The 15,008-nt window shown below is 38.8% G+C and overlaps 1 protein-coding gene across 2 annotated transcripts in view; it reads right to left on the bottom strand.

Moving 5' to 3' along the window:
• Nucleotides 1-730: 730 nt before the first annotated feature.
• Nucleotides 731-15,008, bottom strand: part of LOC121378953 (lachesin-like) — a 74,843-nt gene continuing 60,565 nt past the window's right edge. For both annotated transcript variants that reach the window (XM_041507364.1, XM_041507354.1), the window contains 3 exons: nt 9,916-10,206; nt 6,195-6,218; nt 731-1,606 (listed from right to left, as the gene is read on the bottom strand). In XM_041507364.1, coding sequence (XP_041363298.1) covers nt 1,434-1,606; nt 6,195-6,218; nt 9,916-10,206 — 488 coding nt within the window. In that variant the 3' untranslated portion in view covers nt 731-1,433. The remainder of the gene's footprint in view (nt 1,607-6,194; nt 6,219-9,915; nt 10,207-15,008) is intronic.

The raw sequence follows: 15,008 nt of genomic DNA on the forward strand, positions 1-15,008 counted from the left end.
TGAAATGGCAGAGTCAACCACAGGTCAATGATAGCCTGAAAATAAACTCTTGAACAGAGATGTTTAAAAAACAAAAACAAAAAAAACAGGAATCCAACCACTCCTCCATTCAGCAAGATCCTGGACTCTCCTTAAAGTGGCAATAACGTTTCGGAAAGTAGTCTCCTAAATTCTTTCTTTTAAGCCTCGTTTCACATAAAACCGGTAAGAAACCGCAGATTGACGCAGACCGCTGTGCATAGAAATGCACGGATTTGAGAATAATAAATAGAGATTATTATATGAGCCTGTGTGTCGTACTGATTTTTACGAACGAGTGTCAGGATTAGTGTATTACCCGAGCGAGAGCGAGGGTAGGCTACCACATGAATCCTGACACGAGTTTCGTAAAATCAGTACGATTCACACGCGAGTGTAATAATTTCTTTATTATCCACATCATCCAAAATATTATTTTTATGAATAACAAGCTAGGACCATGATAAAACTTTTGAAACGTAACTAAAATGAGACGACGAAACGATGTCATTTTCAGAAATGACGTCATTTTTGATAAGCGTTTACACTGAGGAAGCCACATTAAGTTATGACGTCGCTTCACAAAATTACGTCATTCGATGTGCACGTGAAATCATTATGACACACGTGGATGATACTGATTATATTTCCATGAATATCTTGAATTATGTGGATAATAAATCCTCCCGCCCCCGCCCCCCCCCCCTTTTATTGATAAAAGTTCACATGCACCACCGTTGATTATGTTATGTCACGCTGACATCAATACATGATCTAGTGATTAATAATTTATCAATAGCTCTGTATCGTGTTGTTTATGACCTGACTGCATGGTGATGATGCTCTGTGAAGTACCATATGCATGCGACAAAGTTGTTTGCGCTGTTATTATGTGTTTTGGGTCAGTGACCTTAATACTGAATAAAGCTTGTGTTGTCTTATCTTGTATTGTCTTGTGTTGTTTAGTCTTGCTACGGACCTGACGGGCATATGATGTGTCCATGCAAATGTAAACTGTCTCTATCAAACTGCCATTAGTCTGCGACGATGTGCGTGCATTACATATTTTATGGTAACCAGGCTTTATATCAAAGAATCACAAATCCATTCTGCACCACTTTATGAGACAATAATGTGTTCGTTGTTCCTTTTTCCCTTGGGTAAAATAATTCGACATCTAATATTAGTACATTAAGTTTCCACGCCAAAATAGCATGGCTCTTTGTATGCTACAGGCATACGTATCGCAATATTTATTTTACTGAGAAGCGCAAATAATCTGATATCATGGCTTTTAATTTACTCTACCTTTCCAACAGGAAGAAGTAAAATGAACAGAGGATGTAGAACACATAAATGTTTTTTGTTTCTGGGTTTTTTCCCTTTGTTTTTAACAATCCTGAGATAACTTCCTGTCAAACTGGATACAGTGTTGGCCAGTGTTCCCAACTCACAACCGTAACGAAAGTCAGAAAAGATACTAATTCAGCATGAATGGAAAGTTTACTGGAAGATGCTTTTCCATTAACAGCTTTTAACGCGTGTCCGTCCTTGAAACCAGAAGCGTTTTCCGATTCATGTTCCGTTCCTGAAAACATAAAGTAAATATTCAGTTAATAATTTAAATAGGCCTAAGTAATTATTTCGCACGACTGTTAAATTGATGTATTATATTCGAATGTTAATGTTTAAATGGATTAGTATTGATTTGGAGGTAATTTACAAGGAAATTACAAAAAAGTTAAAACAAGCATTTTTATAATGAAATATCGTGAAAAAATGTCCTGCGTCCAACGGCAATTGTTTAAAGGATCCTTATATGCACTTTTCCACAGACAGGAAAGCACATACCACGGCATTTGACCAGTTGTGGTGCACTGGTCGTAAGGAGAAAAACACACTCAGTTGAATGGATCCACCGAGGTGGTTCGATCCTGCGACGCAAGCACCTCAGGCGAACACTCAACCAACTTTGTTAAATCTCGCCCCTTCCATCGAAAAATTCAATATTTAAAATGTATTAAAGAAATTTCAATTAAAGTTCAATAAGATTTTAATCAAGTTTTCACAAATACAAAATCTGCCAAACCATCATACAATATTCACATTCACTGGGCTGGGGTTGCTGAACACCCGTACCAAATACAAGTCAACCATTAAAGGATTCAAAAGGTAAAGCAAATTAAAGAACCACTGTTTAATACAATAAATCTGAAAATGTATCACAAAATAATATAACTCAAACCTAGCAGTATAATGTTTGTAAACATGGGGATTAAGAAACAATGGGAAATGTTAGCATGTTTGAATTTTAAAATAAATTATAATAAACCTATAATGTATTCAGAACAAACAACATCATGTTATTGGCTTCTATGATGAGAGAGAGAGAGAGAGAGAGAGAGAGAGAGAGAGAGAGAGAGAGAGAGAGAGAGAGAGAGAGAGAGAGAGAGAGGTGGATAGAGAGGTGGATAGAGAGAGAGAGAGAGGTGGATAGAGAGATAGAAAGAGACACTGGGAGGCAGAGACCGACCTCAGCTATCTGGGGTGGGAGCCGGTACCGGGCTGCGAACTCGGTACATACCAGCCTTATGTCATATGGCTTAACCACTACACCACAGAGGCAGGTCTGTGAATTTCTTTGTTTTCTTTGTTTTTTTATTATTGAAATAATTTTTCACCAAGAGCCAACTTGGACTGTTCTCGATATTTAGACAAAGGTATCTCACAAACTGTCTTACTTATCTGACAAACGTTTCCCTTATCTCACTAATTTCCTCAATTACCATTAGCAGTTTGATTAGTATTTTATGTGCAGATGACCTTTCCGTAGTTAGGTGTATTCCCGTAGATTAGGTTTTCATTGTGAGTTAAAATCGACACACTGTTGACAATCTTGACTCAGCTGTGTCAATAAACAGAGTTATCGGTCCTGTTTAACCCTGCAATAAAATCATTATCTGCGGGACCGATACGAGCACTGTAAAGTATAAATTACTACCCACACCAGAGACTGTCAAGAGTTCCCAGACACCAGTCCTGTTACAACCTGTAGATAACATAGCACTAAAACGATACACTCCTCCGAGCAGCATTGTACGATATTGGTTTATAGCTCATTGCGACTTTAAGGGAAAATGTCGACAATCGAGAATTCCTAATGCCCGGCGCAGACGAGCGGTTTTTAACGCATGCGTCTGCGTTAAAAAAACGCAGACTCAACGCAGACGGATGCGTCTCGTGTGCGCCTACCTGCAATGCATTCCTGCGATACACTGACAATTTCTTTTATTAATTAATTTATTTAAACTTTACTCTAGGAAAAATAACAAAGATTAAATGTAATTTATTAATACATTTTAAAGCATAATAAACTTTATTTAAAACATTATGTGCAATATACTATTACGATATAAATCTTTCTTATTTCACAATTGTTTGTTTTAATTATTATTATTAGGCATAGTACAATGAATGCAATAATTTATATTTTTTTAATTTCATTGTCACGGGGATTCTATAATACCCGTAACTGAATAAAACACGATTGTCCAAATATCTCTCCTAACTGTATATGTATTAGATCTCCCTGTAACGGGCAGTTCAAAACCGCTTTGGCTCGTCTAGGTATGATCAGAGATACGATCTTATATAAGTATATATTATTATAGCACGTTTAGTTCACTAGAAAACACAACAAAAACACAATACACTTTGGAATCTGTATTAATCTACGCTGACAAATGTCCTGCCGCAGTAGTTAATTAATAACAACAATAATAACAACCCAGAACTTATCACTTAATTAGTTAATCTCTAGGTGTCTAGTTTACACAATATGCTAATCACTTCACCGTGACACAACACCCACACGTGTAATATTTGAGAAACGCTTCCAGGGGAACTTAATTAATAAAGGAATTACAGCTCTATTCCTAATTGGTTAATTTTTAATTAAGCCTAACTACTCATTCAGTAACCTTGTAACACAGAATTAATACTGGTACCTATCACAATAAAGACAATAACCTACAGTTTACCTAGGTCTTCTAGCATGACCGGCTAAGCTTTATATTACCAAATACTCGTATAATGTTAGAACAAAAAGTCTACGATTTACTTCGTCAGATGACCGAAGACACTGTCTAAAGAATATTGGTATAATACAGTATTAAAATATTTAAAAGTCACATCAATCACATCAAGGTTATACAACAGAGCAGAAATAAAATATTTACCAAAGTCCAACCGGACTAACGTTCCCCCGGGATACCTTCCTATCGTTCTGTCCTTTTTGCTTCTCTCAGATATATCTAAACCCTAGCTATTTATTATAAAATCAGAAAATTGCCTGGGGGTACAAGGCGGTACCTCGCGTATCATCTGAATTTCCACAGCGACCAAGACGGCATATCTTTCTCTTAGATCGCCAGACTGGCTGTTGCCAACCGCGAGCAATCCCCTGGCCATAAACAGCACTACCAGAGATATTACGTAACTACTAGCCACATGGCCTCCACACCTGCTCTGGGTGTGTATTAGGCGTACCGATCGAGGACCGTCGCGCAGAAGTATTACGTAACAAGTTGCCCCACTGGCTAAGTGCAATTTGGAACTGCACACGGCCTTCTAAAACAATTAATATCTCCACAGGCGAAAACAAAATTAAGAGCATGTACCATCACATTCATCTATATATGTAGAAATATCATTAATTACACATGCCTAGTCTTTGTTTCAAAGATGAACAGTTGGAAACTATTTGTGTTGAAACATTTACAGGTTAGTAATTTTTAATGGTCGGGTCTGTTTTCACAGTTCTATTCATCACTGAAACCAGTAATTGTTAATTGTTAAACTGTCAGTTGGAGAGGCCATTTCGAAAGGCATGTTACTGAATAGACAGATGATTGGTCAATATAAAAATGTGAACGCAACGCAGACGCAAGTAGGCGCAGCGTTTTTAGACGGATGCGGCAGGAGACGGATGCGTTTGTGCGTCTAAAATCAAACATGTTTGATATTTGAAAAATCGACGCACAGCTAAAAAAACGCAACGCAGAGGAGGTCGCACACGATGCGTTTTTACTGCGTTCGTACGGATGCGTTTTTTAACGCAAGACACATGCGTTAAAAAACGCTCGTCTGTATATTTGATTTTAATTATTTAATTTAATTATTTATTGAATCGCAAAAGAAACGCGTATATTAATTTAGTTGTCTTTAAATATAGTGAAAATTATTCTGCTTTGATCCCATTAGTGGTTGGGGTTTTGTTTTTTCGTGTGTGTATTGGATGAATTATTAATATATTGTGAATATTTTAGACGCATTCTGACAGGTCATTTACTGAATATATTGCATTATACACACACACACAGAGAGAGAGAGAGAGAGAGAGAGAGAGAGAGAGAGAGAGAGAGAGAGAGAGAGAGAGAGAGAGAGAGAGAGAGAGAGAGAGAGAGAGAGAGAGAGAGACACACACACACACATATATATATATATATATATATATATATAGAATATCTTGTTACTACGTTTTGATATCGTGGTTATTTGGCGAGGTGTACAGTGTTAGGGAGAAACTGCGCATTTTAACCAGAAGTATCCGTCAGTCTTTCAAGTGAACGAGGGGCGAGGCGTAGCCCAGTGGTAAAGCGCTCGCTTGATGCGCGGTCTGTTTGGGATCGATCCCCGTCGGTAGGCGCATTGCGCCGCGCAATTTCTCCCTCCAGCCAGTGCACCACGACTGGTACATCAAAGGCCGTGGTATGTGTTATCCTGTCTGTGAGATGATGCATATAAAAGATCCCTTGCTGCTAATCGAAAAGAGTAGCCCAAGAAGTGGCAACAGCGGGTTTCCTCCCTCCATATCTGTGTGGTACTTAACCATATGTCCGACGCCATATATCCGTAAATAAAATGTGTTGAGTGCGACGTTAAATGAGCTGTCTTGTTTGTGGAAATGTACGTATTAAACATATTTTGCTACTAATGGTAACATATAGCGGGTTTCCTCTGATCCTGCAAAATGATATCAGAATTATCAAATGTTTGACATTCAATGAATCAATGTTCTATAGTGGTCCCGTTAAACAAACCAAGTTTTAACTTTTGTTGTAAGAGGACGATGGACCTTAAGCACCAAACTAGTAATATAAAAATAATATACACACCTCTCTTCACGTTAACAGTCTCGGCTGAAAAGAAGAGAATGCAGATTTTAGAAATATTTTCAAAACTAACTTAGACTATTCATTTCTAGTTTTCATTAGTATTCATATTTTACTAGCTGTAACACAACTACAACGATATGTATCCTATATATTAAGTGCACTGACGCAGAAAACCCCCCACCCAACTAGGCCAACCCTAGGCAAACGAAGTTATGTCCTTATGATCACAAACCTGAATCTATTTAAGTTTTCTGTATTTACTTAACAAAATTAATTAATGGTCAGTAGACTTTTTTGGTAATTCATTGCTAGTTGTATTACTAGTATTTTATCCAGTCTAGTGTGTTTCGAACTTTATTTTAGCCAGACCGCACGCACGCACCGCATCCAGTCTATATGAGCCTTTGGAAGCGGGATGCCCATGGGCCCTCAATCCAGTCTATATGAGCCTTTGGAAGCGGGATGCTCATGGGCCCTCAATCCAGTCTATATGAGCCTTTGGAAGCGGGATGCCCACGGGCCCTCAATCCAGTCTATATGAGCCTTTGGAAGCGGGATGCCCATTGGCCCTCAATCCAGTCTATATGAACCTTTGGAAGCGGGATGCCCATTGGCCCTCAATCCAGTCTATATGAACCTTTGGAAGCGGGATGCCCATGGGCCCTCAATCCAGTCTATATGAGCCTTCGGAAGCGGGATGCCCATTGGCCCTCAATCCAGTCTATATGAGCCTTCGGAAGCGGGATGCCCATTGGCCCTCAATCCAGTCTATATGAACCTTTGAAAGCGGGATGCCCATTGGCCCTCAATCCAGTCTATATGAACCTTTGGAAGCGGGATGCCCATGGGCCCTCAATCCAATCTATATGAGCCTTTGGAAGCGGGATGCTCGTTGGCCCTCAATCCAGTCTATATGAGCCTTTGTAAGCGGGATGCTCATTGGCCCTCAATCCAGTCTATATGAGCCTTTGTAAGCGGGATGCTCATTGGCCCTCAATCCAGTCTATATGAGCCTTTGGAAGCGGGATGCTCATTGGCCCTCAATCCAGTCTATATGAGCCTTTGGAAGCGGGATGTTCATTGGCCCTCAATCCAGTCTATATGAGCCTTTGGAAGCAGGATGCTCATTGGCCCTCTGAATACTAGCTCGTGAATAAAAATACATGATTAAAAACTATATTTATATGTATATTGTGGGGATTATTCTTTTCTCGTTTTATTATTATTTTTTTTTTCAATTTAAGGACGCTTAAATAGGAAAGAAATGAGATATTTGCAAATTGCGCATGTACAACGTCTCTGGTTTAAACTCACAAAAATAACACAATGTATCAAGTATCAGAGTAAACATACGTTAGACACACAAATAGCCGTAGTTATAAATGCGATAAGGTGTCAACAAACAAAATTAATATTCTTTTTTATTTCCTAAGCTGGAAATGAGAAACAAGGAAGTCCCAGACTGCTTCCATTGGTTGAAATGGGTATGCGTAGTGTTGTGTTCGTGTCAGTGAGGCAATTTTCGAGTGACGTCGGATTTTAATTGATTTTTTTTGTATTCAACTCTAATGTCGTTGCTTTACATTTTCGTTAAACACAATAAAATTGAAAAACGTTTTTTTTTTTTTTAAACCCTAAAAAAACTACCCCCTCAAAAAAACACCAACCCTCCAACAACAACAAATAAAATAAACATAAAAACAAAATACAGACGAATAAAAAAAACGGAACAAAAACGAACAATACAAACATGCAATAGAATAAAATATATGTTTAATGACACCCCAGCACGAACCATACATCGGCTATTGGGTGTCAAACTATTGTGTATTCAAACATTAAAGGTAGGGTCAACTCAAACAAGAGCCTTATGTGTTGGAAAGATGCATACCCGGACCACCAACACATACTGACACTTTAACAAATGAAAAACGCGTAATTTTAGTTAATAAAAAAACATAATTATTCCTGCTAACTGGGGGCAGCCATTTTGTTTTGTTTTGTTTTTGTAACGTCAGGTGGTATAGCTTGGAGCGAAGTGACGTCAGCTCCGTCCATCTCCTCTATGCACAGTGTAAACAAACGCTCTAATTTACAACAAGGCGCTTCGCTTTCATCAACCTGACTTGTTAAACAACATACATGACTTGATAGTATAATAAACTATTTAACTAAATATATTTCAATTTGCATCAATAGAACGAAATGGAGTTATAGTATTTTTCATTTTTTTTAAATCCAAAGAAAAAATGCATATTATTAGGACTATTGATAGGGTACGTTCGAGCAAAAACGACCACTCACGATACCCAAATGATACTTTCTTTTCTTTGGGACGACGTAATTGGTCAGTTTTGTGATTTTAGATGGGAAAGTCTACTTAATCAAGGGTTTTACAGAATTACTTACAGTAATAAAGCAGGACGGCTGATAATGTACATTACGATTGGAGGGGTATCCGTGCGGTTATCACACAATAGCCTGTGACCTTAATAAAAGAGGCGCGTCTTTTTAGTGTGTCTAGACACAATGTCTGGGGACCGTCTAAATATACACCTGCCAATCAGGAACCACAGGTACAGGCCACGGAAAGAAAATACCAATAAACCAAGAAAACACTCCGATTATTATTTCAGTACATGGGTTAATTTATGTACAAAACATAATACAGTTATTTCAACACTGACAATGATGGTTTATTTTGTATTGAAAAATAATATATAATTGTTGCTGGCTTACTGGGATGGCTATTATTACAGAACATTGCGACGCATCCGCAAAAATCAGGTATGTTTTGTTTCTTCAGTTCGAAGACTAATTCCTGACGTGACACGTTAGGTATTACGTAACCACCAGCTCGCCAGGGGGCGTATTTACTGGGATGGTACAAAATGGCTGCGCCCATTATATATAATAGCCGTCACATTTAAGCGTTTTATTAATTAACTATACGATTATACTTGTTGATATTAAGCAATAATGTGCATTATACATCGTTGAATATGCATACCAGGCCAAATGCCTTGATTGTCCCCTCCTTTAACTATACGATTATACTTGTTGATATTAAGCAATAATGTGCATTATATATCGTTGACTATGCATACCAGGCCAAATGCCTTGATTGTCCCCTCATTTGGGTGCTGGACAACATCAATATAAAAATGGAAATGTTATATTAAAACACAGTGTAAAGAACTGTGCAAAAAATACAAATATCACACATACATAAAATTAAAATTTAGAATAAAAGTCAGTATCACGAAGAAATTGCAATAAATGTTCTGGATGGAATCGAAAGGATTCCATCATATTTCTTCGTCCAAATATATATTTTCTAGTTTCTCGCAGATGATTTCAAACCACCAAAATGTGGCGCACCGTCAGTGTACACTAACAATGCACACACTCAGGTGGAGGATCTTTCTTCAAGATAAATGAATGGGTCACGTATGCATGACCAATGTGAGCATGACACAAGACTATTTCATCCTTCCTGCACTGTCTATAGGAGGACTGCCACTCTCTCAAGACTGGCTTGACAGAATGAAGCTTGTTCGCAACCGCACTGTTCCAATCATCTTGCCGAACCGAAAAGATAAATTGATTAATAATATGTTTAAAATCGACATGCGGTACCCCCAGCCTGGCATGTACAAATAAACAAAACAAACGCCACCAGCGTCTTGGGAATCGGCCCTTATCTGATTTAAATACCTACCATTGAGAACGTTAACCCTTCTACTTTTGATCTGCAAGTCCGACGTGCGACATATGTACAACCCTGCGTCGGTCATCTTGGCATTTTTTATTTCAAGGATGCTTAAAATAGTCCTTGTTGTCAAGGAAACACGTTTTTGAATATACACTTTCCTTGCATAGTTTGTTTCCAGCTTATCACCATTCTTGAACCAGTCTATTTCGTCCGGAGGGTGGACGGCACCCGTGGCATTGCAGGTCAGTCGAACGTTCATTCCTTTTTCCACGTATTTTGCACCTTTAATTTTAATGGCTGCAAAGAGAAAAAAACGATAATAGAGAACTCAAGAAATGAATTAGAATGTAATAATGAACCCCTGTGATTGCCCACGGCAATAAGCGATGCCTTAGAAATTGCCGTGAAGCTTTTAAATCTACACGGCACTTTTTTTATATTCGATTGTTTTCCACATGATTTTATTTCCTCAAGGGATGTAATAATGTCGATTATTTTCTTATAGCTCGTTTTTTTTCGTTGATCAACCGAATAATTACATAGTTGTTTATCCATATACCGGTAGTGTGTTTTGATTGGATGTATAATTAATATGTAAGTGGTAGCAGATGAGGAATGTGCGTGTGTATGTCTATGTATCTGTGTATGTTTGGAAGAGAGAGAGAGAGAGAGAGAGAGAGAGAGAGAGAGAGAGAGAGAGAGAGAGAGAGAGAGAGAGAGAGAGAGAGAGAGAGAGAGAGGAGAGGGAGAGGAGAGAGAGAGAGAGAGAGAGAGAGAGAGAGAGAGAGAGAGAGAGAGAGAGAGAGAGAGAGAGAGAGAGAGAGACAGACAGACAGACACAGACACAGACACAGAGACAGACAGGCAGACAGACAGACAGAGACAGAGACAGACAGACAGACAGAGAGGGAGAAGGAGAGACAGATACAGAGAGATGGACAGATAATGTGACAGAGAGCTATGATAGTGTACAGACAGACAGACAGAAAGAGGGAGAGAGGGAGAGAAGCGTTTTCCTCTTAATAATTAACTTTTCAACATTGCTGTCCTATTTTCGTTCATTGCATACTTCTTTTCTACACACAATCACATATTATTCCAACCTGCCATTACATATAAATAATAAATGGTATTAAACACAGAATCAAACATCGTAGTCTTTGGGAAAAAAACTCATTAAGAACAACAACATATGAAGCATATCTATATACATTTCAGTCTAAAACCATGCCCTCGTGAAAAACTAAATATTCTGACAACATATAAACCTGTTGGTGAAACATGGAATTCAAATATCCAGCAGAACCTTTACGGTGACCTATAGGGAAAGATCATGCAAAAGAAACGAAAGAAAGACATGTTTTATTTAACGACGACCTCAACACATTTTATTTACGGTTATATGGCGTCAGACATAAGGTTAAGGACCACATAGATATTGAGAGAGGAAGCCCGCTGTCGCCACTTCATGGGCTACTCTTTTCGATTAGCAGCAAGGGATCTTTTATATGCACCATCCCACAGACAGGGTAGTACATACCACGGCCTTTGATATACCAGTCGTGATGCACTGGCTGGTACAAGAAATAGCCCAATAGACCCACCGACGAGGATAGATCCCACACCGACCGCGCATCGAGCGAAGGAAAGATCATGCATGCATAGAAACGAAAAAGCAAATGTGGAACAAGATTCGTCAGCATGCTTGATGATCATCATGATGACAATTAACTTTATTTGAGTGCTTATATCCAGCTACAGGCTCGAGATCCCTTCTTCTAAAATGTCCCAGAATGCTCGTAAGATCATACCAAGGACTCACAACTGTCTAAAATCATTGATTATGGATTTTTTTAAATAATAAAATTTTAAATTTTTTTTTTTAAATCCCAAAAAGAATAAATATGTACATGTATCTAATGCATTTAGAGTTTTTGTTATACATATTGTTCTTATTTATTGGTCTTTGTATATGTTTATTATCAACATCTTGTCACGTGAATGTTATAAATTGTATATGTATATATTTCTCCTATGCCGTTGTGCAACGGCCCGAGTGTAAATAAATTCTTGTCTTGTCTTGTTAAGCTATCGGACATAAGGCTGGTAGGTACAGGGTTCGCAGCCCGGTACCGGCTCCCACCCTGAGCGAGATTTAACGACTCATTGGTTAGGAGTAAGACCACTAAACCGACTTCTCTCCCACTAACCACTAACTTACGGTCCTGGACAGACAGCCCAGATAGGTGTGTCCAGGACAGCGTGCTTGAACAGTAATTGGATATGAGCTTGAAAAAAGTTGAAACGAAATGAATGCTTATTGAGGACACAATTTATTGGTTAATTGTCAGTGAGAGAGACGTCATTTGTTTACTTACCTTTTTGTTTTACAATGTACCCCATATGCAGTTGAGGGGCGGGACGTAGCCCAGTGGTAAAGGACTCGCTCGATGCGTGGCCTGTCTAGGATCGATCCCCGACGGTGGGCCCATTTGGCTATTTGCTATTTCTTGTTCCAGCCAGTGCACCACGACTGGTATATCAAAGGCCGTGGTATGTGCTATCCTGTCTATGGGATGGTGCATATAAAAGATCCCTTGCTGCTAATCAAAAAGAGTAGCCCATGAAGTGGCGACAGCGAGTTTCCTCCTTCAATATCTGTGTGGTCTTTAACCATATGCCCGACGCCATATAACCGTAAATAAAATGTGTTGAGTGCGTCGTTAAATAAAACATTTTCTTCCTTCCTTCCAATAGCTTATGGTGAATTAATTAATGTGCTCTAGTGGTGTCGTTAAACAAAACAAACTTTAACTCTTCATATGTCGTTGAATTACGACCAGAGTTCAGTGAAGTTACACTCACCCTGGTATGGGAACTCATTTAACGTGCCCATGTCCAAATACGGTTTCAGGCACGCCCACCCAGGACTTAGCCTCTGACTTCGCCAGTGACCAATTCCGAGGCAGGAGGAACTCACCCTGGGTATCAGTGAGAGCAGGGCCCGTACTTATAAAACAGACCAGACTCAATCTCTAATGACGTCACACGCATACAATATGTATGGCGTTGTTATGACATCAATGTCTCAGAATCTATTGAGTCTGGAGTCTAGACTCTAAACGTTTTATGACATCAGTGTCTCAGAATCTATTGAGTCTGGAGTCTAGACTCAATCTCTAATGACGTCACACGCATACAATATGTATGGCGTTGTTATGACATCAGTGTCTCAGAATCTATTGAGTCTGGAGTCTAGACTCTAAACGTTTTATGACATCAATGTCTCAGAATCTATTGAGTCTGGAGTCTAGACTCAATCTCTAATGACGTCACACGCATACAATATGTATGGCGTTGTTATGACATCAGTGTCTCAGAATCTATTGAGTCTGGAGTCTAGACTCAATCTCTAATGATGTCACACGCATACAATATGTATGGCGTTGTTATGACATCAATGTCTCAGAATCTATTGAGTCTGGAGTCTAGACTCTAAACGTTTTATAACATCAATGTCTCAGAATCTATTGAGTCTGGAGTCTAGACTCTAAACGTTTTATAACATCAATGTCTCAGAATCTATTGAGTCTGGAGTCTAGACTCTAAACGTTTTATAACATCAGTGTCTCAGAATCTATTGAGTCTGGAGTCTAGACTCAATCTCTAATGACGTCACACGCATACAATATGTATGGCGTTGTTATGACATCAATGTCTCAGAATCTATTGAGTCTGGAGTCTAGACTCTAAACGTTTTATAACATCAGTGTCTCAGAATCTATTGAGTCTGGAGTCTAGACTCTAAACGTTTTATAACATCAGTGTCTCAGAATCTATTAGTCTGGAGTCTAGACTCTAAACGTTTTATAACATCAGTGTCTCAGAATGTATTGAGTCTGGAGTCTAGACTCTAAACGTTTTATAACATCAATGTCTCAGAATGTATTGAGTCTGGAGTCTAGACTCTAAACGTTTTATAAGCACCAGGTCTGATGTCATAATCACTGAATCACCGAGGCTATTTTTTTCGAGTACAAACAAGGTGTCTCTTATTGTGCCTTTTACCACAGAAAGCAAACCCATACCATTCACAGCCTTTCAAGTACGAATCCGATGCCGTGTCTGGATTGGAAAGGGTGTATAAAAACAATTGTATTAAATTAAAATTTTAAAGGGACATACCCCAGTTTTTAAACATTAAGGAATATTTTGAACTATTAAAGCCGTTTTTCGATAACTGAAATCATACTTTAATTAGATTTTATTGGTTAGATTATCCATTTCCGTACATTCGAAGTGTTTGGTCATCCTGGTGTTTTTAATATCACAAAATGCATTTCTCATAGTTTTAAAAACGCACATGCGTCTGAGAAGTAACAGTTATGGAGTCAAGTTTTTTGTCTCTTTTTAGAGGGTATTTCACCATTTCAAAGTCACAGACTCGTGTTTCACTCAATTGTAACTTTATCCAAATGTGTTACAGGTTTGTAGATTAACTAAACTTAGTGTGCATTTTCACGGGTTGAAACTAGGGTCTGTCTCTTTAAACATTACAGTTTCTAAAATGGGGAATCTGTAGAGTGCCATCCCGTGACTATGGTTATTGCTTATGACGTCTTCCAGTCTACTCCAGTCAATGCACCACGACTGATACATCAAATGCCATGGTATGTGCTATCCTGTCTATGGGGTGGTGCATATAAAAGATCCCTTGCTGCTAATCGAAAAGAGTAGCCAATGAAGTGGCGACAGCGGGTTTCCTCTCTCAATATCTGTGTGGTCCTCAACCATATGTCCAACGAGATATAACCGTAAATGTGTTGAGTGCGTCGTTAGATAAAACATTTCCTTCCTCAATATCTGTGTGGTCCTCAACCATATGTCCAACGAGATATAACCGTAAATGTGTTGAGTGCGTCGTTAGATAAAACATTTCCTTCCTCCCTTCTTTCTTAGCCTCCATGGGGCGGGACCTGGCCCACTGGTAAAACACTCGCTTGATGCGCGGTCGGTTTAGGATCGATCCCTGTCGGTGGGCCCAATGGGCTATTTCTCGTTCCAGCCAGTGCACCACGACTGGTACATCAAAGGCCGTG

The sequence above is a fragment of the Gigantopelta aegis genome, chromosome 2, assembly GCF_016097555.1.
Source record: "Gigantopelta aegis isolate Gae_Host chromosome 2, Gae_host_genome, whole genome shotgun sequence".
Lineage (NCBI taxonomy): Eukaryota > Metazoa > Mollusca > Gastropoda > Neomphalida > Peltospiridae > Gigantopelta > Gigantopelta aegis.